Raw genomic sequence first — 24,246 nt, 5'->3', positions numbered from 1 at the left:
CTTATGAATTGTTTCAGAGTGGTGTTGCTGTCCCCCTCCCCTCCTTTGTTGTGCTCTGATGAAGGTGTGGCTTAAGTGTAGGCCGAACACCGAAAGCGCGTTGGCGCTTGAAGATTATCCCCTAACTGCTCCATCTGGTCTCTACCGTGTATGAGACCCCGAGGGACCCGAGTCATCAACATCAGTTGGCAAACTGTCTGTGTTGCGAGAAAGATGAATGAATTGTAGTGACGTATGTGTGTTTGGGTGTGAATGATTGAAGGGATGTGTGGGACGTGAATTGAAGAGTTGATTATTTATTATTTATTATGTAAATATAAGAATTTTCTATTCTGATTTCTGAATTGACAAATGCAAAAAAGTAATAAAAATGAAACTATTTTCTAATTGCGGTCCTCTCGATATTATGATGTTAACTGGTCTTTTGACTGGCTGTACTATGTTGGGACTCTATATGAGCCCATATATATATATCACATATAGGCAGAAGCTTTGTTCTTTGGACATGTTTGGTTCTGCCTTTGAATATGCTTTGCTTGAAAGGAAAAAGTCAGCAATAAATAACCAGGCTCCTTTTATTGGTGCGACCAACCTTTACTTCAGAGAAAAAACTGTGAATAAAAGTGTTTTGGCGCATTCGCAATGTTGCTGCTGAGTAGGAAGAATGCATACATACTTAGATTACAAATAAATATTTGGTGATTTTCAAATCGGTTCTGATGAAGTTCAACGTTCCCTATTGTAAAGCAAGCAGATAAGGACAGATGGCAGCCAAAAGTATGCACCTAGATGCTGACGATGTTGCAGATTCACTGATAAACTCTTTGCAAGTTAAGTGTTTTTATAGGTTTCTTTAAAACTGTATGAGAATATATAAGTGATGAATTGGCATCTGTCAAAGAGGCCCATATGAACAAAACATTTCACTTGATACTGCGATGTTTGTCTTAGCAGCAGATCCTTAAATACCCTGTCTCCAGACCCTTGCAGTCTCCAAACCACGGCACAGGGTAGCGGTGTGAGCAGTGCTGCCCTGCCCGCGCAGGATGCCAGAACTTCTCACTTCGTGCTGGGCTGCTCGAGGATGTGGGGAGATAGCGACCCCACACTACCTTCGCGGGCCCCTGGTGACCCTGATCTCACTCTCTAAGCCAATCCTGGAACTTCTCCTGATATTACAGAGGCACCAAATTGTCTCGGACAGGCGGCTTCACCACTCATTTCTGAGACCGGGAGATGCCGCTTTGAGTCACCCAGTAATGGGTAGGTAGAGGTGCCTCTACTGCGCATGTCAGGCAGGCCGGAGAAGGACAGCCGGCCAGCCCAAAATACACACACAACGGACAAGTGTGTGTGTGTGACTTCAGGGTGTCAATGCGTCTGTCAAGCAACTTCAGCCGCACACCCTTCAGGCCCGCCTACACTGGCTTGGGACCCGCATCGGCCGCTCAGTTCGGCTGAGGGCTGACTGACTGCCACGGGCAGATTTATTGCAAAACATGAAGATGGTGCTTACTTGCTTGTTTAGTTTTGCTCACATTTGGTTGGGGGCCAGGGCAGGAGGCAAATATACCGGTGGGGCAATGCGTGCACCCTCGACTTGTGCCTGCAAATTGGCATCGCAAATGCTCATTTACTACGTCAACTTTACAGTGCCAGTGCTACACAGTCACACTAGTTACAACAGTGAACAGTCTAAATATCAACCGTTTGATCAATACATAACAGTAAACCAGTGGCGCAACACAAAATGATACCCTCCCCAACCCCTGACAAATGTGGAGAGGGGCCTGAGACTCCCATAGAACAAACATGTTCATTAGGCTGAACCCCAGCAGTAACCTGCATTAAGCCCCCGCAGAAAGCATACATTTGTGCATTGTTTACACTAATCCTTTTAAGATTTTGTAAATATTTACCTTTTGATTTTTTCTTGTTTCTCTTGGTAAATGACAAAGCTGCATGGCCCACGCATGTCTCCCTGACATACCTCGGATAAGCACAGTGATGGATGGACAGGGATTAGCTACAACATAAACAGGCAAAAAGGCTGTTAGTGTCTGCCTTCAGAGTTTCACAACCATAGATTAACTCAAATTGCCTGAAAAAGCACAAGATACGGACATGGTACATTTTGGGCTTTTATATCAACATTAACTTGCATTTTATACTTGTAAGAATGTCTTCCCATACAGGGGAGCAGGTTGGAGCATTCCATACACGAAAATAAAAAAATACAACTTCTAAGTCCAAGCAAAGCTTTGTATGTGTTAAAAGCCTTGGTAAGGTCCTTTCACAAGCCATAACCCAATAGAAACACATTTTGTCTCTCATTCATGAATCTCGAGGGCAAGAATAGAAGGGTCATAAAGAGAAAGGACAGCCTGCAGGACTATTCATTTTGCAATTTTATATAGCAAGAACTTGGCTTAAGGGCATTAGAGAGCTTTACGTGAGCACCAGATTACATTACATATGTCAGATTCTTTTCAGTCATGGTACGGTGAGAAGAAGAATCACAGGCTGTAGAGCCAACGCCAAGTGTCGAACCTGGTTCCCCAGATCCAAAGTCGACATCAGAGACATTTTAATAATTTTGGGGGTCTAAGGCCAATAATATTTTTGGGGCCCAATTCAGAAATTCTTTGTATTTAATACCTTTTTCAGCTATTCATTCATTCATGCCCTCTTAGGCAAGTACACAGGCAGTTCCATCTTAACTACACTTGGGACCCACATCACAAGGAAAATGTTACTTACTGTGTAAGCATCTGTTCCTGCCAAGTAGTGTTGTAGATTCACATGCTGTGCATACTCCTGCCATCTAGTGCTGGGTTCGGTCGTGTACAAAGTGTCCTTCTTCAAAGAAGTCTTTTGAGTCCAAAGCACAGTGACTTACTACTACGACCAGTAATGAGCTTATGCTTCATTGTAAAGATTGTTTTCCTGCACGGCGGGTGAGGCTGGAGATGGAACCAAACGTCACAGTAGATAACAAAGCAAAGAAAAAAGTAAAGTAATGTAAGAAAGCATCTGCAACAGCCAAAAGCTTCCAGGTAGGAGGGTGTGTGAACCTACAGCGCTACATGCCACAAACAGATGCTAACAGGGTAAGTAACATTATACATTTGTGGCATGTGTAGCTATATCTACACATTTTCTGCACAGACTGTAAAGCAGTTCTCCTCTAAGCTGTGGCTAGCCAGAGGATGTTGCAGAGCGTTGAAAAAGTGTACATAGTACCGCCTGGCCCACTAGAGCTTGCGGATGCGCTAGGACATCCACACAGTAGTGTTTGGTGAACGTGTGTGGTGTGGACCACGTAGCTAGTTGCCCTGCAGATCTCAAGCATTGGGGTGTTACCAAAAAGGCCATTGAGGCTGCTTTCTTGTGTGTAGAAGGTCAACTGGATGGAGCAGGAGCGGTCTTTTCACCACGTCACAGCAGTTTGAATGCACTTGACTAGACAGTGAGCTATTCCTGCTTTAGAAATAGGACTGATTTTTTATGGTTTAGCATAAGCAATTTTTTGTATTATTAAATGCCTTTGTCCTATTAATATTACAACTAGTGTGGAAAATGTTTTCTGTGCTGCTGAATCTGGATGTGGCAAGAACACCAGGAGTTCAATTGCCTGGTTGAGGTCCAAAGGAGAGGCCACTATCGGTAGAAACTTTTTTCTTTTCTTTATAAGGACTACCCTGTTGGCGTGAACCTTTAAAAAATGGCTCTTCAAACAGGACCACTTGGATTTCGCTCATACACCCGAGGGAAGTGATTGCGACTAGAAACTCTACCTTCCAAGACGGAAACTTGTGAGAGCATGCATGAAGGGGCTTAAAAGGCGGTCCATAAACTTAGTGAGTACTACACTGAGGTTCTAAGATGGGGCAGGGAGTAATCTGGGGGGAATAACCCTCTCAAGTCCTGCGACAAAGCCCCGATAACACAGACCCTGAATAATAAAGAGTATATCCCTGTTCTGTAGATACCCACTGCAGTCAACTGCAAACGAATGGCAGTGTAAGGAAAGTCTGAGCTTTGCAAGTGAAACAGGTAGCAGATGATGTTTTGCACTGCTAGCTTGAGTGGATCAATGTGTTTGGGTAGACAGTAGTAGATAAACCTTTATAACTTTGCCGCATGGCAGACTTAATTAGTGGGACTACAAGCATCTTTGAGCATGGGAATACACTCAGTGGGTAAATTGAGGTATCCAAAATCTAGGACCTTAGGAGCCATATAGCTAGGTTGAGCTGCTTGGGGTGTCTGAATTTGCCCTGGTGCTGGGTGAGAAGAACAAGCCAGCTGGGAAGCTTCTTGTAAGAGACTACAGACAACTGTTGAAGAGATATGAACCAGGGTTGTCAGGCCCATGGGCTAGTCGTAAACTTCGGACCACATATGGAAGAAGTACGAGAGCGGGAAAAGAATAGGCAACTATCCCAGACCAGTTCATCCATATTGCAGTGCCCATGAACTGTGAGTATAGAAACTTGGAGGCAGAGCATTGGCATTCGGTGATTTAGGCGTTTGTGAACAGATCTACTTCGGGGAACCCCCAACACTACGTACTGGAGCAGGAGTTAACTGTGAAGTTCCTACTTGTGGTGTTGTTGCTGAATGCTGTTGAGCAGATCTACAAAGTCATTGTCCAGTCCCGGAAGGTACTCCGCTAGCTAGTAGATGTACTCTGTGGTGGATCTCCCAACACCAAATGCTCTGTACTAATGCCGAAAGTTGGGAAGAGTGCTTGCCCCCTTGTTTCTGTTTGTGATGTATGTGGCAGAGAAAAGCTTTGATAGTCAGTTGCACTGCCTGTAATTCCAGATAATTGATGTACAAAGTCTGCGGAAGGGGTGTCCACAAGCTCTTAACTGTTTTATCCTGCAGATGTGTCCCCAAACTGTGAGAGGCATCTGTGGTAATGTTCACTTGGCAACCAGGTCTTGGAAAAGCCTGAGCTGAAACAAGTTGTTGCTGCATAATCACTGCAGAGAGCAATGGCCCAAATCGACACTAGATTTTTCCAGAGACCCTTTGCTTATGACCATTGTGCCGTCAGACAATCTTGAAGCGGATGCAGGTGTAATCGAACATGGGGAACGATGGCGATACAGGAAGCCATTATGCTGAGAAGGCGCATTACTGTCCTGTCTTAACTGGCAATATGGCTGAAAAAGAGGCAGCAGACGCTGAAAGGTTTAGACCCTTGCAGGGCTTGGGTAAGCCTTCCCTGTGACTGAGTTTAGAGTTGCCCCTAGGAAGGGCTGCCTTTGAAGGAGTTGACGGTGAGACCTTCCCACCTTGATGGTGAAACAGAGCTCATAGAGAAGATCTAGGGTGGGCTGGGTCAAGCACTGCCGTTTACTTGCACTCTATCAGCTAATCATTGAGGTACTGGAAAATGTGGAAGCCGTTCCTCGGGGGATGAGTGGAGCCGTGGTCACACCAAAAGGCAGAACTTTCAAGTGAAATTGCTGTCCACTTACAAAAAACCTGAGGTAGCGACTGTGTGTTCGGTGGATCGGAATGTGAAAACAGGCGTCCTTCAAGTCAAGGGCGATGATGAAGTCTTCTTGCTGGAGCATAGGAATGATTTCTTGGAGGCGTGACCATGTGGAAGTGCTCTGACAAGATGCACCTGTTCAGGTCCTGAGGTTGAGTATGGGCCTGAGGGACCTGTTCTTTTCATGATTAGAAAGTACACGGAGTACATCCGTTTGACATGATGGTGTGGCAACACATGCTCTATGGCAACTTTAAATAATAAGATGTCTACTCCCTCCTGGAGGAGATGCTTGCCTTCTGTGGAGAGGGAGTATTTGGAGAGGGAGTGTTAGTGATGGGGGTTGATGTTTGGTGGTGGAGCAGTGATGGTGTGCAAATCTACCTTGTGGATGGTGGCCACCCTGTGAATAACCTCGTGATACGAAGTGTTATCATCCAGTGGGGAAGGCTTGGCTTCGGAGTTGATGTGACCTCGGCAAACAACACCATAGTCCTCCCAGGGATCATGGTGGCGCTACAGGTCATATGGGGCACCATAAGGGCTCATAGAATCCAGGGTACTGCCTTCCCCATATGACTAATGTGCGACCCATCTGGCAAAGATGGAGGAGATGGCCTCTGTGGTGGATGGGGAGTAAGGCCTTTAGATGGAGGATAGTTAACCTTGGGTAGAAGAAGAGGAGTTTTGGAGGAGACTTAGGAAGAATAGAAGGGTGAGAGGGTAGATAAATAGTGTCTGTCTCATTGCTTCTTGCCCTTGGGAGGTGGTTGTAGCTTCAACATAAGCTGCTCCTCAAGGGTAAGCTTCCTTTTGCGAGGAAGTGTGTGCTGCACTTTTAGCAGTGGTTTTGCAGAAATATTTTCTGTTTGCAGATGAATGAAAGGCTTCCTCTACCGTTTGTTGAACTCCTCCTAGAGATGCTGCAGAATAGGGTCCTCGAGATCCTCGAAGCCCGCCTAATGCTCTGCAGATGGATGACTGAGCCAATGGCGGTTTTGGCTATAAAACCGGTCTCAACTGTGAATGGTGCTTTGGCTCCGAAGAGCCCGACTGTGCCGGCACCGGGGAACCAGGTGCTGAAGACATTTCTGGGGCAGAGGGAGGACAGGCCTTTTTTGGTTGTGTCGGCTCTAAATCCTTATGCGAGTCCCGACCATAGCTGGGATGCAGTTGCGGTCCGGACACTGTTGTGCTGTTGGTGGGATCGACGCCAACCCCCCAGGGCATCTGTTCTAGCATCAGTGTCTAGACAGTAGTGCTTAGTAAATGTATGGACTGACTTCCAAGTGACAGCCTTCCAAATTTCGAAATAGGTATGTTACTAAGTAAAGCTGCAGTAGCTGCTTTACCTCTGGTAGAGTGAGCCTAGGCTTACTAATCAAAGTTTTGTTGCCTTTCTGATAACACAGCTGAATAAAAGGAAACAATCCACCTAGAAATGGATTGTTTAGAGGAAGCTAGACCAGTTCGGGCCGAGCCATGGTTTACAAATAGCTGGTCTGATCTACGGATATCCTTAGTCTTGTCCAAATAGAATTTCAAGACCCTCCTAACATCAAGGGAATGAAGCGACCTCAGCAGGAGAAGAGGGATTCTGAAAAAATGTAGGCAGTGTAATAGTTTGGTTCACATGAAACTCTGAAAAAACTTTAGGGAGGAACTTAGATTGTGTCCTCATAACTACCTTAGAGGAATGAAAGACTGTATAAGGCTCTTCCATAACATAATGCCTGAAGTTCGCTAACCCTGCGGGCAGATGTTATGGCCACAAGGAAAGCCATCTTCTAAGACAGATGCTGAAGAGAAGCCTTATGAATGGGTTCAAACGGTTCCTTCATCAGTCGTGAAAGGAGTACGTTGAGCTCCCTGGAAGGCGGAGTACGCCTAATGGGAGGAAACACTTTTTTCAATCTTTAAAAAAAATCTCTGATGACTGGGATTTAAAAAAAAGGAAGCTTGTGAAGGAGTTTTTACTATAAGCAGTTAAAGCTGCCAGGTGAACTTTGATCGAATGAAACTGAAGGCCAGATTGGGCCAAATGTAGTAAGTATGGAAGGATTACATCTTCCTTACAGGAAGTAGGATCCACATCCTTAGAGGTACACCAGATGCAAAATCTCTTCCATTGATGTGCAGGTAGATGGTCGTTTGGCCTCCTTCAATATCTCCATACAGTCCTGACAGAGATTCAAGTGTCCGTACTGTACTAACTCAGGAGCCATGCTGCCAAATTCAACAACGAGAGGTTGGGGTGCAACATCTGCCCGCCGAACTTCGTCAGAAGGTTCAGCCTGCATGGAAGACGGAGATGTGGCAGGAGAGACCGGTGGAGTAGGTCTGTGAACCACCACTGACGGGGCCACTCCGGAGCAATGAGGATCATCTTGGTCCGTGATTGTGAGAGCTTGATCAGTACTGTCGGGATCATGGATGTTTGTACGTAGTCCATCAGAGAAGACTCGGAATGACGGCAAGAGAGGTGGAAAATATACGCCTTTTGAACAGGGCCACACCCTCTCCGTACTAAAGCCGGAACCAGTTGTCTTGCCTCATTTTCGTCAACGCCATACAGCTCGCAATAATATATAAAGAAAGAGATTAGACTCATCTTGAAGAGTAATTTATCATCATCGCTAAAAAGCTGTTGCTTATCGGACCCGCTAATTGAAATTTCCTACTCAGCTGAACTATTAAATACATCAAGATATCGTAAAGTTTCAGTAAAACTTGAATACAAGCATCATTTTATATATGTGCAATGGACGGCTACCTGATGAAGGCACGTATGCCGAAACACGCGTAGTTGACACCCGCCGCACTGCCTCCATCATTCTTACGTCTATCGTATATTATGGATGTACAACTATACTGTTCTAAATGAAATATAAAAACAACAAAAGTTAAATATGAGCTATATATAAAATAATAAAAAGAAATATGCTTTGATATATACATGAGTGTATAGCCATTCTGTTAAAAGAAGGTGGTTCTTGTTTTTTCTAATTCACCTTACTTCAGAGAAACATAAAATTGGTCTACTGTTGAATCAATGCCTAGCTAAATTCTTCCTTATTGGGATCAGGCATATCGGCAGAAAAGCGTAGAGAAAGCCGCCTGACCAATTGATCCGTTGGGCATTCCCCAGAATCCCTGGTTGGTAAAACCTGGAGACGAAGTCGCAGCATTTGCTGTTGTCTGCGGTAGAGAACAGATCGACTTCCGGAGTGCCCCATCTTTCGAAGATGTTGCGCAACACTTCATCGTTTAAGACCCATTCGGGATTTTCTTGAATGAGTCTGCTGAATGAGTCTGCCTGAACATTCTGAACAACTGGCAGGTGAGTTGCTGTGATGGTCAGGTTCTTGGCCAACAGCCAGTTCCAGATGGCCTGGGCTTCCAGAGATAACACTCGAGATCTTGAGCCCCCCTGCTTGTTGAGGTAGAACATTGTTGTCATATTGGCCGTCTGAACAAGCAGGGAACTGGTGTGAAATGACGGCTGGAAGGCTTTCAGTGCCAAATGAACTGCTCGAAGTTCCAGGAAGTTGATGTGGTACTTGATCTCGTTTGGGGACCACGTGCCCTGTATCTGAAGGTGGTCGGAATGTGCACCCCAGCCGTGGAGAGAAGCATCCGGCACTATGGTTTGCGTCGGTATCTCCTTGTGAAAGCGAATTCCCCGGAGGAGATTGCGCAGAGAACACCACCATCGGATGGACTGGAGAGCCTGCTGCGACAGCTGCACCCTGTCTTCCCAATCCCCCAGTTTCTGGTCCCACTGATCCTCCAGAAATTCTTGCAGGGGTCTCATAGGGAGGCGTGCATTCGGAGTGAGGAAGATACAGGAGGCCATCGAGCCGAGGAGAGACAATACCCTCCTCACCGTCCGGAGGGCATGGTCATGGGAGCTTGAGCCTTCCAAAGGATCGATAAACGTCTCTCCTCCGAAGGACACACATTTGCTGTGCGTGTATTGATGGTGGCTCCCAGGTACAGTAGACATTAGACAGGAGTCGAGATAGACTTTGTGAGGTTGATGTGGAGGCCCAAACGAAGTAGGAGATTGGAAGCCCGGTTGAAATGCTGTTGCGCTTCCTGAAACGTAGCTGCCTTGATCAACTTGTCGTCCAGATATGGGTAGGCAAACACCTTGTTCTTCCTTAGATGTGCAGCCACCATGGCCATGCATTTGGAAAATGTCTGAGGCACAGACTTCAGGCCAAAAGGAAGCACAGAGTACTGATAATGGTTGTTGCCCACAATGAAACACAGGAACTTGCGAGATTTCCTCGCTATGGGTACGTGAAAATATGCGTCTTGCAGATCTATTGCGCATAGCCAATCTCCCTGATGAAGTTTAGGGTAGATTTGAAGCAAGGACAACATCCAAAAATGTTCTCTGCGAACCCAGTTGTTGGCCTGTTGCAAGTTGAGGATGGGTCTGAACTCGTTTTTGTCTTTCTCTGCGGACCAGAAAGAACCGAGAATACAGTCCTGTTCCTCTTTGTGCCAGAGGAACCGGTTCTATCTGCCTTTTTTGTAAGAGGGTGTTGGCCTCCTTCTGCAACTAGCGGCGCATGTAACGTGATTGAGTTGGAGGGAACGACGGAGGACTTGTAAAACGTAGCGAGTATCCACTGCGAACAATATTCAGCACCCAATTGTCCAGAGTTATTTTCCGCCACTCTGCCAGATGGTTTTGAATACTTTCCCCCACCGGAGTGGATAACGGACGAGGGGGAAGAAACCCTTCAGGGCTTGGAACCAGCAGGAGCCTTGTTCCCTTGTCCAGACTGCTGATTGGATCGTCCTAGCTGTTGGTGTTTTTGAAACGGCTGAAAAGACCGCTGAAACTGCTGCTGTTGGTTGGACTTACCGCCCTGAGACCGCTGGAAAGGGAGGAAGGTCTTCCGCTGCTCTTAAGGTTTTTCTAAACCTACAGCCTTGTGCCAGAGAAAGGGAGATTAGAAATGCGTTGTTGCGCCTCAGGCTTCACAGAAGTAAGACGAAGCCAAGCATGTCGTGGTAGAGCAATTCCGTGGCAATACCCGTGGGCTGCCAGGAGCGAAGTATCCACAGAGGCGCTGATGACTGATTTGAGACCATCAGGCCCCCGTTCACTATCTCCTGAAAATCTTCCCGCTTGTCTCTGGGTAGGAGATCCACAAATTGTTGAAGGGAATCCCACAGGGATCCATCATAACGGCCCAGCAAGGTGATAGAGCTGGTCGCCTTCATGGATGTCGCAGCGGTGTTGCAAGCTTTTCTCCCCACCAAATCCAGCTTACGACTCTCCTTATCCAGTGGCACTGTGGAAGTTGGAGCTGCAGCATGCCGTTTCCGTGCCGCCATCAATATGACAGAGTTCGGGGTGGGGTCCAGTCAGAGGAGGGCAGGGTCCGACTCCGGTGGGCGATACTTCTTCCGTAACCTGGAAGGTGCACATTTTATAGAAGCTGGCGTCAAGAACAGCTCCATAGCTGGTTCCTCCAAACCCGGCACCAACGGGAGCAATGGACGCAATGTTTGTCTCTGCTGTAGAGTTTCAAATATCACCGATGTCGACGGCACAGGAGTAGACAGGGGAATGTTCAGCTTTGAAGCCCCTCTGACCAGAACCTCCTTGAAGGTGGAGATACCGTCAACAGGAGACACCCTTTGAGGGAGAGAGTCCATGAGAGTAGGAGAGTACCTCCCCATACTCGTGGAAGACATATCCCTGGTATGCCGGGATCGAGATATCTCATATCGATGACGATGGGATCTTGTGGAAGACTGGTGGCGTCTATGGGAACGATGTCTCGATCAAGATCGTGTTCTTGGTCTTCGAGGTTCCACAGGACGCGTGGGCTGAGGAGCCATGGGCCCAGGCTGAGGAGGAAGCGGTAATGGAGGAATCTGAGGCAGAGGAGGAGGAGTAGCCGGAGGTGGAGGAGGCGGAGGACTTAGCGGTGGCGGAGGTATCACTGGGAGGACCACCGGTTGACGAGGAGCAGGAAGCGTCCTAGATGGCGAGTAGGTACGTGAGAACTCTGAACTTGGAGAAGAGACCAACCTCCTCCGCTTACGGGCTGGGCGCAAGGAAGGGGCCCTGGAATCAACATTAGACGTCCCCCGCGAGCGTCGTAGTCTGGAAGGCAAACTCCATGTCGACGACGATAGGCTCACCACGGAGCGAGGCCCAGGACGGGACCTCAAGGTCGGTATTGACCCCTCGACGTCTACCTTTTCATCGTCTTCGATACTCTCCTCGATGTCGACCATCTCGTAGACGTCGATCTTCTTGTTGACGTCGATGGTGATTGGCGCCGACGCTTCGACAGCGACCGCCATTGCTTGTGAGACTCTGATCAATGACGATGATGATGATGCCTCGACGGTGATCTTCGTTGAGTCGATGTCGAACACGGGGAAACCCGCGACAGCGATCTCGTCCAAGACCTCGCCGTTCTTCTCTTCGACGTTGATCGTCGACGTCGCTTCGACCCAGAGCTCTGGGTCAAAGGAGAGCATATCGTCGTCATACCTGCTCTCGACGTCGTCGTCGCAGTCTTAGACGTCGATCGGGACCGGCGTTACTTTTCTGCTGTTTTTCGACTGTGGAGCCCCCCCAGAGGTTAAAGCATGGGACTTGGTAGAGGACTTACCCACTCCTTGCCCGGAGGCTGACGAAGCTGCCTTCTGTCTTCTCTGCTCCAACCCTTGGAGCCGTATCTTCTCCCGGTCACACAGGGTGCACCTGGAAAAGGTCTTACAAATAGAACAGGTGTCAGGCACATGAGACACAGGAAAACACAGAATGCAGACTCTGAGCATCAGACTTGGCCTTCTTCCTACCACAGTCACGGCACTTGTCAAATAGAGATGGCATTTTGACGAGAAAATAGCAGAAATTCTGCCCAAAAATTACAGCAGACGGTAGATAAAGGTCAAAGACGTCGAGTGAAACTGCAAAAATCCAAATATATCACTAAGATTGAATATAATACCAAAAAAGGTAGAGCTCAATGCACCAGGGTGCTGCTAGCAGAAGCTGGGAAAAAAGAACTGAAAGTAACTGCCACTGGTTGTGCACTGGTTGTGCATCATGGGATGCCAGGAGTCTCTGGAGACTCTTAAAGGTACGGTATCCATTTGCAGACACATAATGGCAGCCTACGGGGCTTCTCAATCCATTCCTTTTCATCTCGATCATGAGTAAAAAAGGATATTTGTGAAGGAGAGTTTTCTATGTGTAAAACTCAGTAAATTGCTAAATTAAAAAGTTAAACTGGCTATTTTTTTCTCACTGCAAGATGAAGTAATGGCCAGTGTAGCCTAGTTGGTTAGGCTGCATTATTGTCTTTTAATCTCGTGTCTATACAGGCCTTCCTGAAGAAAGGCAGAAGATGACAACTTAAGAAGATATATCTAATGAAGTGCTCCGGGGTCCACACACATGGGCGGGACTATTCACATGATTATGACTATACATGGAAATTCCCTACAAGAGAAAGGTATTAAGGATTTGTGTTAATACATGCTCTCATTTAAGGCACATGTAGGATTGATTATAGCCTTTTCAGGATTATGTTATGCTATCTATACTCATTTTTAAACATCTGAACATGCTATACAATTTTTGAAGTAGAGTTGGTTGGGGTCAGAACAGCAGTCACAAGCTTTGACTTTAGAAAACTGAGCTTTTATATAAATCTAATCATACACATTTAAGCTTTTGACAGCAAATCTATGTCTCAGGTTACACAGATCTTGACAGCAGCTCAGGATTCACACAGGAAAGCTATCCTAAACCTACACATGTTAAGACTGCAGACGTGGGTATCATTTCATGCTGGAGGAGACATCTTTTAAAGTAAGCGCTCCCATCTGGTCCTCAGGTTACATAGATTGTACAGACTTAGACCCTTAACAAGAGAGCTATTCTATACTATCCACAAATCTCACAGATTGTAGCATAAGACAGCAATTCTGCTACTTATATATGTGGCAGCAACACCATCCCACACATTACATAGATTTTGAACACTCAGTGCCTTATTTATAGTTTTATATATACAAACCAATTGGTCCCAGACATATTTATGCTACAGTTTAGTTATAGAAGCATTCATTAGTAAAAAAACACACCAGATATGCATATGATTAGCGTAGGGTCATTAATGCACAAGTTCTCCAACATATAAGTATGTACATCCTCAGATCACTATACTCAATGCTTAAATGAAAAAGTTTCTCCAAAGGGAGTGTGAAATGGAAAGATTGCTCGTGTATAGGACAGATAAGGAAGAGGGGAGTCAAGTCTGGATATATTCAACAAACAGTCAATTATAATTTAAAAGCCTTAGCGAACTGGCTATAATTTACAATGACAACAGTTCACATCTAGGCCTATCCCTCAGAGATTGTTCCAAATTGAAGTTTTGGCGATTTCCTGAAGGTGCACAGAGAATTATCATCTGTGAAACGGGCAGGTCAGGGGTGGGATCAGGCAGTGGCAGCTGGTGACATATGAAAGTGGTGAGCGTAAAACAATTGCCGTACTGCACTGCGGCGAGGGAGCGTAGCAAGCAAGCCCAAACCACCTACTGGGGGTTCGGGGGGCTTCTCCTCCCTAGAAATTTTTGACAAAATAGTGGGCAAATGGTGCAATTTCAAGCAAATTTGAGAGAGCTAGAGGAAAGAGGTAAAATGACCACAGCCAGAGAAAAAAGGTTAAACAACCAGTAGACGGAGGTTAAATAATCAGAGCCAGAGGAAAGAGGTTAACCAGAGGATGATGGTTAAATAACCAGAGCCAAAGGACGGAAAGTAAATATCAAGAGCCAAGGGACGGAGGTTAAATGGCCACAGCCAGGGGACGGAGGTTAAATAACAAGAACCAGAGGACAGATGATAAATAACCAGAACTGGAGGACGGAGGTTGAAGGACAGAGGCCAAATCGATGCCCTTACCATAAAATTTCACAAACTGGCTTTTGTGAGTACCGGCCCAGATACTGTCCTTGTAATGCAGTTATAACTTGTAACATGGACTGTGTGAAGTACTGGGCCAGGTTACCAAGAACCATATAAGGTACTGTGGTGATAACCTGACATTTAACCTTTGCACTTGATGTGCTCATTTATGCCTCAATTTGGGTTCTTCTCTCACCGAGTAAATCTGACTGAATACTCAAAACAATGCACCTTAAGGACGACTTTGGACATGCAAAGCTAACTCGAGCTAGACCACCCATTCTGTTATCAATCTACTGTTAGCTGATCATGGCTAGGGGCAGCTGTCAAAGCCCTCAGTCCTTCAGACAGATATGCAGCTGAAACAATGACATTTCACTAAATTCATAAAGACGAAAACTATGTTGTTTCACATTACCGTGCACAACAAAATCTGCTACTTAGCTATTCAATGCACTGCTTTAAAACCCCTGTTAAATAAAACAACGCATTGCCAACGAAACCCAGCTAAACCATGCAAAAGCCAAACACACAACACCCATAGTGTATTTACAAGTCACTACCTGGCTTGTGGATCATACATCACAAAAAGAGCTGTGTGTAGCATTATTGAATCGCACAGGATCACATCTCCTGTAGACTGTGGCGTCACATTTCCATACAGCAGATGTCTCGGTTTTAAAGTAAATCAGCCTTGACCCTGTGCCTCATGGGGTTTTTGCATGTCACCCCGAGTGAGATGGGTATGCTCAGACTTGAGTCCCATGCTCACCACACCACTGGAGTCACGCTATCCTGGCTGAAGACGGCTGATAGCCAGAAACCGGTCCTAGGATGCTTGATTCCGGTCCAGGAAAGACATGGCTTGGCAGTTCGGGCTGGACTGTTCCCATGAGGCACAGGGTCAAGGCTGATTTGCATATGGCCATGTCTGAACTGGGGTGGTGTGGAGTGCAAAAAAACGATGGATTTAGGCCCAGATCTCTGTACTGGGGTGAATGTATGACATTGTTCTGCATTCTGTCCATCAACTGTTTTTGCATTTGTCACCCCGCGTGGGATGGGTATGCTCAGACCAGAGTCCCATGTTCTCCACACCACTGGAGTCAAGCTATCCTGGCTGAAGACGACTGATAGCCAGAAACCGGTCCTAGGATGCTTGATTCCGGTCCAGGAAAGACATGGCTTGGCAGTTCGGGCTGGACTGTTCCCATGAGGCACAGGGTCAAGGCTGATTTGCATATGGCCATGTCTGAGCTGGGGTGGTGTGGAGTGCAAAAAAACGATGGATTTAGGCCCAGATCTCTGTACTGGGGTGAATGTATGACATTATTCTGCATTCTGTCCATCAACTGTTTTTGCATCTTTCTAAAACTGGCATATTCAGATTTGTGATAAAAAATCTGACTTCACCATTATAGAGGGCTTTTAATTACAAATCCTTAGACACCAAACTCCACCTGTCTACCTACTCTCAATTGGAAATCACAGCTTATTAAATATAATAAGGTAACACATGTTATCCTATGGGAGAAGTAGGCCTTGCAATAGTGAAAAACAAATGTAGGAGTTTTTCACTACTAGGACATGTAAACCTTAAAAGTACATGATCACATTTTTTAAATACATTTCATACCGCCCTCTAAACTAGGTAGGGTCTACCTTAGAGGTTACATGCATATGAAAAAAAAAGGTTTGAGTCTGGCAAGAGGTTTGTCATGCCAGGTAAAAATTGTAGTTTAAAATTGCACACACAGGCTGCAGCAGCAGGCTTGAGACGTATAGAAGGGCTACTTAAGTGGGTGGCACAATCAGTACTGCGGGTCAATAGTAGCATTTCATTTACAGGCCCTGGGTACATGTGGTAGCACCCTACTAGAGCTTTACAAGTAAATTAAATGTGCCAATCGGGAATAAGCCACTTCCACTATGATTTAAGGAGCAAGCACACATACATTATCACTGATTAGCATTGGTAAAGTGTGCAGAGTCCTAAGGCCAGCAAAAACGAGATCAGCAAAAATAGGAGAGGTGTAGCCAAAAGGTTTGGGGAAAGCCCACTCTAAGGCTAACAGGCCTAACACTCCCTAAAGATTCTGATTCAATGGTAGGACATGGAGACCCCCTTTTATGTCTCTCCATCTTTGCTTTTCAACCTTAGTAGTAAATAACAAAAAGCAAAAAATGTAATTGCCATCAGCCTTGAGATAAGTACTGATCTTTTTGTTACACCAAATAGATAATTCTATGTCCAATCCAGTCTACAAATACCATCTACTGGCCAAGACCTTCCTCTTTCTAATTCAACTCAAAAACCCTATGTAACAGGACCCATAGCTTTCCAAACACTAGGCAAGCTTTCGCCTTTAGGCATCAATAGCTATGAATCAAAATGATCACAAATTCTACTTCCAGAGTCATAGAATGAGTATTAAAAAATCAACCTTCAGTTCGAGAAAGGAAGGTAAAAGAAAACGAAATACCTTTACAGCAATATTCTTTGTGCTTTAATATCTAATCAATAAAACGTCAATACCAAATTTAAACTGTTCTCACCACCAGCAGAATATACTTGCATCCGGCTCCAATTTAATTTATACTTCTTGTTCATCAGTATAAAAACTAACCTTCAGTGTCAAGGCAGAGATTTTTATTGAGCCTTCTTACAGCTGATCGAGCACACCCAAGACAATGTAGTACGCAGGTTCAAAGTAAAACTTGAACAGCCTCCAATTTTTTTTCTATTCTTCAAAAATATCTGTCTGCTTGTTACATTAAATAAACAACAAGGTCCACCTTTAGAAGGTTTCCTGTGAGCCAGAGTATATCAGGCATACACAGTATTTGTTAAAATACCCCTCACACACCAAAAGGGCCCTTGGTGTCATGCTTCATCATCGGGGTCTTCCCGCCCCGCTGCGGGACGGGGCGTGCTACGACTGGCGACTACGCTGGAGCACTTAGATATTGTAAGTGCTATGTGAAGTGTATTGAGTGAGTGTGAGTAGGGTCAGGAGTGATATGTAAAAGTGAGATTTAAAAGAATACCTTGCCTTATGAAAGCAAAAAAATCTTTATTAGTCATAGGCTGGTATCGTTAAAAATAGTGTGGCGGAGACAAACTAGCTTAACAATGGGCTAGTTCTCCTGGTGTTGTCAACATGTTTGAGGCTGACTGCCTCTTCGTCAGGACGGGGTCAGATCCCTCTGTCACTAAGGTTGGCAACAATGTGTGCTATGTGTATATACAGGTGAATAGAATATAGATGATAATACAACTGCAATATGGCATTCAATTTTGAACAGTTATAGCCCTGTCAGTATTTCTGAATCGTGGGCTGGAATAATTAGGAGTCAGTGCCCCATGAGCCGGTCTGGAAAAAGGGGTACATGGAACTTCCATTAGTTCACGAGCAGTCTTCGCATCCTCCCTCATCCGCGGCTTCCGTGGTGTGAGGGAGGATGCGAGGACTGCTCGTGAACTACTCAGAAATACTGACAGGGTTATAACTGTTCAAAATTAAATGCCATATTGCAGTTGTATTATAATCTATATTCTATTCACCTGTAAATACACATAGCACACATTGTTGCCAACCTTAGTGAGTGACAGAGGGATCTGAACCCGTCCTGACGAGGAGGCAGTCAGCCTCGAAACATGTTGACAACACCAGGAGAACTAGCCCATTGTTAAGCTAGTTTGTCTCCGCCACACTATTTTTAACGATACCAGCCTATGACTAATAAAGAATTTTTTTGTTTTCATAAGGCCAGGTATTCTTTTAAATCTCACTTTTCCATATCACTCCTGACCCTACTCACACTCACTCAATACACTTCACATAGCACTTACAATATCTAAGTGCTCCAGCGTAGTCGCCAGTCGTAGCACGCCCCGTCCCGCAGCGGGGCGGGAAGACCCAGATGATGAAGCATGACACCAAGGGCCCTTTTGGTGTGTTAGGGGTATTTTAACAAATACTGTGTATGCCTGATATACTCTGGCTCACAGGAAACCTTCTAGAGGTGGACCTTGTTGTTTATTTATACCATTAACTGGAGGAGGGTGCGCCCACCTGAGTGCTTTCTAGCACTACCTCTTCACTCCCCCCTTTGATTCTTTGTTTACTGCTTGTTACATTGTCCAACAAACATTCCTCACTGTAAACAGGGAAGAAAGTGGCAAATGAGAAACTCAATTCATCAGGTTGACCCCAATTCTGTAGCACATCTTTTGTCATGGGCTCGCAAAATTTGACACACCAAGGTCACACTCAGTTCCATGAGAAAAGCAAATTAGACCCTGAACTCTTTTAGCTACACCACATCTAACAAACATCACCTCATCTAAGTCAGTGAGCTGCTACACAAACCTAATTGACAAATAAATGAAAACAGGGAAAGCAGCATCATTTGCTTACTTAATTGTGACCTGGGCATCAAATTAACATATGGCTCTGTAGTACAAGTTACTACTTGTGTAATGATATATCTGTAAGAGACATTAGTTAGTATTAGATTCCTTACCTTAGAATATCCCCAGGCGTCAGACTGGATCCGGAAATTTTTGCGTAGCAGTACCCTTGCGCGTCGGTAGGCGTCGTCTGCGGCTCCGCGCCCGTCGGCGGCGCCGTGATGACGTCGTCGGAGTACTTAGACGCCACCTCCGCGTGCTGACGTCAGTTCTTAGACACAGCTTTTCCGCGCCAGAAACGCAGAGCCATGTTAAAAACCAACACTGGTGCCATTGAAACTAGGGCCCTGAAGGGGAACAACCCTAACCCTAGATATTGGTTCGCAGAACGGGGAGGATGGGTGGGTCGGTAAGGAATCTAATACTAACTAATGTCTCTTACAGATATATCGTTACACAAGTAGTAACTTGTGCATCTGAAAGAGACACGTTAGTATTAGATTCCTTACCTTAGAATAGATACCCCAGCAATACCAACCCCGGTGGTGGGCCTGCGAACCAATAATCACACCAGAAAGTCCTGGAGGACGGAACGGCCAAAGAAGCCATCCCTCCGGACTTGGCTGTCCAGGCAGTAGTGTCTTGCAAACGTGTGCAGCGATGCCCACGTAGCTGCCTGACAGATGTCTTGTAAGGGCACACCCCTCCCTAAGGCAGTGGTAGTCGCCGTGGCTCGGGTAGAATGAGCCCGCAATCCAGCCGGGGGCTCCTTCCTAGCCAAAGAGTAGCATGCCTGGATACACAAGATGATTGTTAGACCTGACACCTTTTGGCGTGGATCTTCCCCCATCTTTTTGCCTCTGACTCATGTGTTTTGATGCTGTGCTGGATTTCGTTTTTGCTGATTTAGATGCTTTGGACACTCTGCCACTGCTGATCAGTGCCAGAGTGTAAGTGCTCCCTCTGTAAATTGTGATATTGATGGAATATACCTGATTGGCATATTTGTATCACCACGAAGTCCCTAGTAAAGTGCACTGTGTGTGCCAGGGCTGGTGATGACAACTGCTACTAGTGGGCCTGCAGCGCAGATTGCGCCACCCACATGAGTAGCTTTAAAATGGTGACTCAGGCCTGTCAGCGCAGAGCCTGTGTGCAGTCAGTGACTGCCATGTCAGCCTGGCCAGTGTCCCCACTGGCTAGGCCTAACCCTTCCCTGTCTGTGCACATCAGTCACCCCTATGGAAGGCTCAAGGTACCCCCCTGGGCAGGGTGCAGTGTATGGATCAGGTAGAGCATGTACTAAGTGCAGGTAACATGCTCTGGTAGTGGGCTGCAGCCATTCTATGTGCTCACTGCTGTAAGGCTATCTTGCTCCATAGAGTAACATGGAGGAGGCTGGGCCCATGTGATACCAGCCTATCTTCCCATAGGAACAAGATGGGACATAAGTGAAAGATATCCCTGAACTCAGAATTTAATGACACATCTTTTAGTGAAGGGTGTTTTTAAATCCTGTGTTGGAGAATAGCACTTTTAGAAAGTGGCTGTTCTCTTGTCTAAACCTTTCTGTGTGCCTGGGTTTGTGGAATGCTTGGGTGTGACAGGGGGGCTGCAGAGCCCCGGAGGACAGGGTCGGAGCCAGCCCGGGGATGAAAGGTTACATCTGCCTGCCTGGGAGGTGGGAGGAAGGAATGCCTGATAAGTACTGGGCTGTGCCGGCCACCTCCCCCATGCTAGCTCCCTCCTGGTGGTCGACTGACACCTCTGGCCCTGAAGCTGACAGGGAGAAGAAAACCAGAGACACCTCAGTGCTCCGCAACCCCCAGAACTGGTTTAGACTGGACCCAGGGCCTCCATGCACAAAGACTTCAAAGGACTTCAAAGACATTGAGGGGTATAAGGAAAGGACCCCTGACTACAGAAGTTTAGATTCTGAAATTCTGCAAGCAAGAAGGAACCTTTGCTGGAAGGAGGACAGCTAGAGAACTAAAGGAAGACTGCCTTGCTGTGTGCTCTAAGGGCTGACCTGTTCTACTGTCCAACTGGAAGCTAAGGAGGAGAAAGGGACTTTGCTGTGTGCTGTGACCCTGCCTACTTGAAACTGCCAAGACTCTGCTGTGTGCTGTGTCTACAACTGAATCTCCAAGGGCCTGAGAAGAGCTGGCCTCCTGTTGGGAACCCAGGGCTAAAGGTTCCTAAAACTGTCCCAGAAAACAGCTGCAAAATCGTGCTGTTGCGACCCGAGACGCGTGGAGCTTGACTGCGGAGCGTGAGGAGGGGATCGGTGTGCTCATTGGCACATTACTCGTGAGGGTCAGAGACTTGTGGAGCCTCCCCTCGTGAAATCCGCCCCAAGGTGGTGGGGAGGTCGAGAGGGGGGTCTAGTCGTGACCAGCGCCCTTGAAAACCCCTTGCCGCCAATTCACCACCGCGGCCCGGGGCCAGGAAACCCCCCCGTAACTTGCTCCGAGGTCCAGGAGCTACCGCGGCGAAGAACGAAGCCGCCGCGCTCCCATTGGTGGAGAGAGCCGAGCCCCCTCACTAACGCCGCGACGGGATTGGCCCGTGCGGCGCAGCGTCATCAGCCGGATCGGGCCGTGATTGGCCCGTGGAGCGTCGCGTCATCGGCGAGGCCGCGCTGCCATTGGTTGGCGGCCTCGCGCTCAGAGGGGCTCGTCTGAAGAGCCAACGGGATTGGGTGCCTGGGTCGAGGCGGCGAGAAGAGCCTAAGAACCTCCGTGATCACCGCCGGGCCGCGAGGAAGTGACCTGACCCCGCCGAGGGACTTTGAGGCGTCCCGCACCCCTGGCCAGCCGTCCCCCCACAAGGAGAGCCTCACCGCCTCCCCCGCCGCTCGTTGGATTGTCGAGAGCGGGCGGGAGAGGAAAGGGGACCGGCCGGGGCGGGGACGCGTGCACTCTGCACGGCCTGGGGCGCCGGAGGTTAGAGAAGGCGCGAGGCTGCACCTGGGACGAGAAAGAGTCCCCGAGCCTCGCGCATTGACAGCGCTTGAAGCCCCGAGGTGGGGGCCAAAGGGGGCATTGTGTTTATTGCTCGTTTTTAGAGCGGATCGAAGAGAAACCAGGGGCATTATTTTTAGACCCCTGATTTGAGAGACTTGAGACTATTTCCTCTTTCTGCTTTGATTCTGAGAACTGCCTATTTACAAGAACCATTAAGAATTAAGTGCAACCTTTAAGATAAAATGCTACGTTTTCTAAAGAAGTGATTATCATGCAACTGCTTCATTTACATGCTGAAACTAGATAAAGCTATATATTTTTATAAAATATACTTACCTGTGTGGTCTCAGTTTGTGGTGGATTGGGGATTATTGTTGTGTTAAGTGCAAATGTTATCCACATTGCCTCTGTTTAGCCTAGACTGCTCGCGCCATGCTACCTAGAGGGTGAGCAGGGGTTATCTCAGAGGGTTATTCCGTCACCCTGACTGGAAGCTAGGGTCCCTACTTGGTCTAAGGTACTTACCTCTGCCAACTAGAGACTCCGGGTTCTAACAATGATCCACCGGGAGATGGTCCTCTTGTGCACCGCTTTCCCCTTCTTAGCGCCCACGTAACCAACAAAGAGTTGCTCATCCACCCGGAACTGGCGTGTGCGATCCAAATAAAATGAAAGCGCACGTTTTGGGTCCAGACGGTGGAGCCGCTCTTCCTCTTTAGAGGGATGCGGTGGCGGAAAGAAGGTTGGCAAGGTGATAGACTGCCCGATGTGGAAGGCCGTGACAACCTTGGGCAGGAAAGAAGGTTTGGTACGAAGCACCACCTTGTCCGGATGGACAGAGAGGAAAGGTGGAGTACAAGAAAGAGCCTGGAGCTCACTCACTCTCCTGGCAGAGGTGATGGCAACCAGGAAAGCCGTCTTCAAAGTCAGAAGGCGAAGAGGACAGTTGTGAAGTGGCTCAAAGGGAGCGCACATCAGAAATGTAAGAACCAGGTTCAAGTCCCACTGGGGCATCACAAACGGAACAGGAGGAAACGTGTGTGTGATGCCTTTAAGAAATCTGTTTACAATAGGGGACTTGAACAAAGAAGGCTGATCAGGTAGCCTGAGAAAGGCTGAAAGGGCAGAAAGGTAGCCCTTGATAGTGCCCAGAGCTGAGCCCTGCTGGGTAAGAGAAAGAAGGAAGAGAAGAACCTCAGAAAGAGGGGCAAGCAAGAGGATCCACAGCCTTTGCTGTGCACCATGCCACAAATCTGTTCCACCTGCAGGCGTATACCGACTTTGTGGAGGGACGCCTGGCTGCCAGAATGATGTTACAAACTTCAGGAGGAAAGTCAAATGGCCTCAACTGTCGCCGCTCAATCTCCAAGCATGGAGGTGGAGACTGGACAGGTTCGGGTGGAGGACCGTCCCCTGCTGCTGCGACAGAAGGTCCTCCTGAAGAGGCAGACGAACCGGGGGATCGACTGACAGGCTGAGTAGCTCTGGATACCAGTACCTTCGAGCCCAGTCCGGAGCCACAAGGACGACTTGGGCCCGGTCGCGCCTGATCTTCTTCAGCACTCTGGGCAGAAGTGGTATAGGCGGAAAGGCGTACAACACACCGCAACTCCACTCGTGACGAAAAGCGTCTCCGAGCGAGTGCAGCCTTGGAAATTTCAACGCGCAGAACTGATGACATTGTGCGTTCTCTTCGGTGGCGAATAGATCTAACCAAGGCTCTCCCCATCGCTGAAAGAGGCCTTGCGCCACGTCCAAGTTCAGACGCCATTCATGATCCATCATGCACCGACGGCTGAGCTCGTCCGCCCTGGCGTTCAGAGAACCCGCCAGGTGTTGAGCCACCAGGGTCACGCCCTGGCGTTCCAGCCACTGCCAGAGGCGCAGAGCCTCCTGGCAAAGGGTCCACGACCCCACCCCGCCCTGTTTGTTGCAGTACCACATGGCGGTAGTGTTGTCCGTGAACACCTGCACTACACTCCCCCGGACAGAGGGGAGGAATGCCTTCAGTGCTAGACGAATCGCCCGTAACTCCAACAGGTTGATGTGGAGCCGGGCCTCCGCCGGAGACCAGAGGACTCTGATCTCCGCCTCTCCCATGTGGCCTCCCCAGCCCTGGAGGGACGCGTCCGTCACAACTACGTGCTCCGGTTGGGGAAGGGAGAGGGATCTGCCACTGACCCAATCGCGGTCCGTGAGCCACCACTGCAGCTGTCTCGCAGTGCCCTCTGAGATCAGGACGTGGTCGGACAGATTGCCCTGATGCTGGGCCCACTGAAACTTCAGGTCCCACTGCAGAGCCCGCATCCGCCACCTGGCGTGATGCACCAGAAGGATGCAGGAGGCCATCAGCCCCAGAAGCCGCAGCGTCAACCCGACCGAGACCCGGGATAATG

At 47.6% G+C, this 24,246-nt stretch overlaps 1 protein-coding gene across 3 annotated transcripts in view; it reads right to left on the bottom strand.

Annotated features, from left to right (window-relative positions):
• Nucleotides 1–24,246, bottom strand: part of RALGAPB (Ral GTPase activating protein non-catalytic subunit beta) — a 2,268,266-nt gene that overhangs the window by 662,568 nt on the left and 1,581,452 nt on the right. For all 3 annotated transcript variants that reach the window (XM_078652319.1, XM_078652321.1, XM_078652322.1), the window contains one exon: nt 1,920–2,026. In XM_078652319.1, coding sequence (XP_078508445.1) covers nt 1,920–2,026 — 107 coding nt within the window. The remainder of the gene's footprint in view (nt 1–1,919; nt 2,027–24,246) is intronic.

The sequence above is a fragment of the Lissotriton helveticus genome, chromosome 7, assembly GCF_964261635.1.
Source record: "Lissotriton helveticus chromosome 7, aLisHel1.1, whole genome shotgun sequence".
NCBI classification, from domain to species: Eukaryota; Metazoa; Chordata; class Amphibia; order Caudata; family Salamandridae; genus Lissotriton; species Lissotriton helveticus.
The sequence above is the reverse complement of the archived record's forward strand: the minus strand, read 5'-3'. Positions and strand labels throughout refer to the sequence as shown.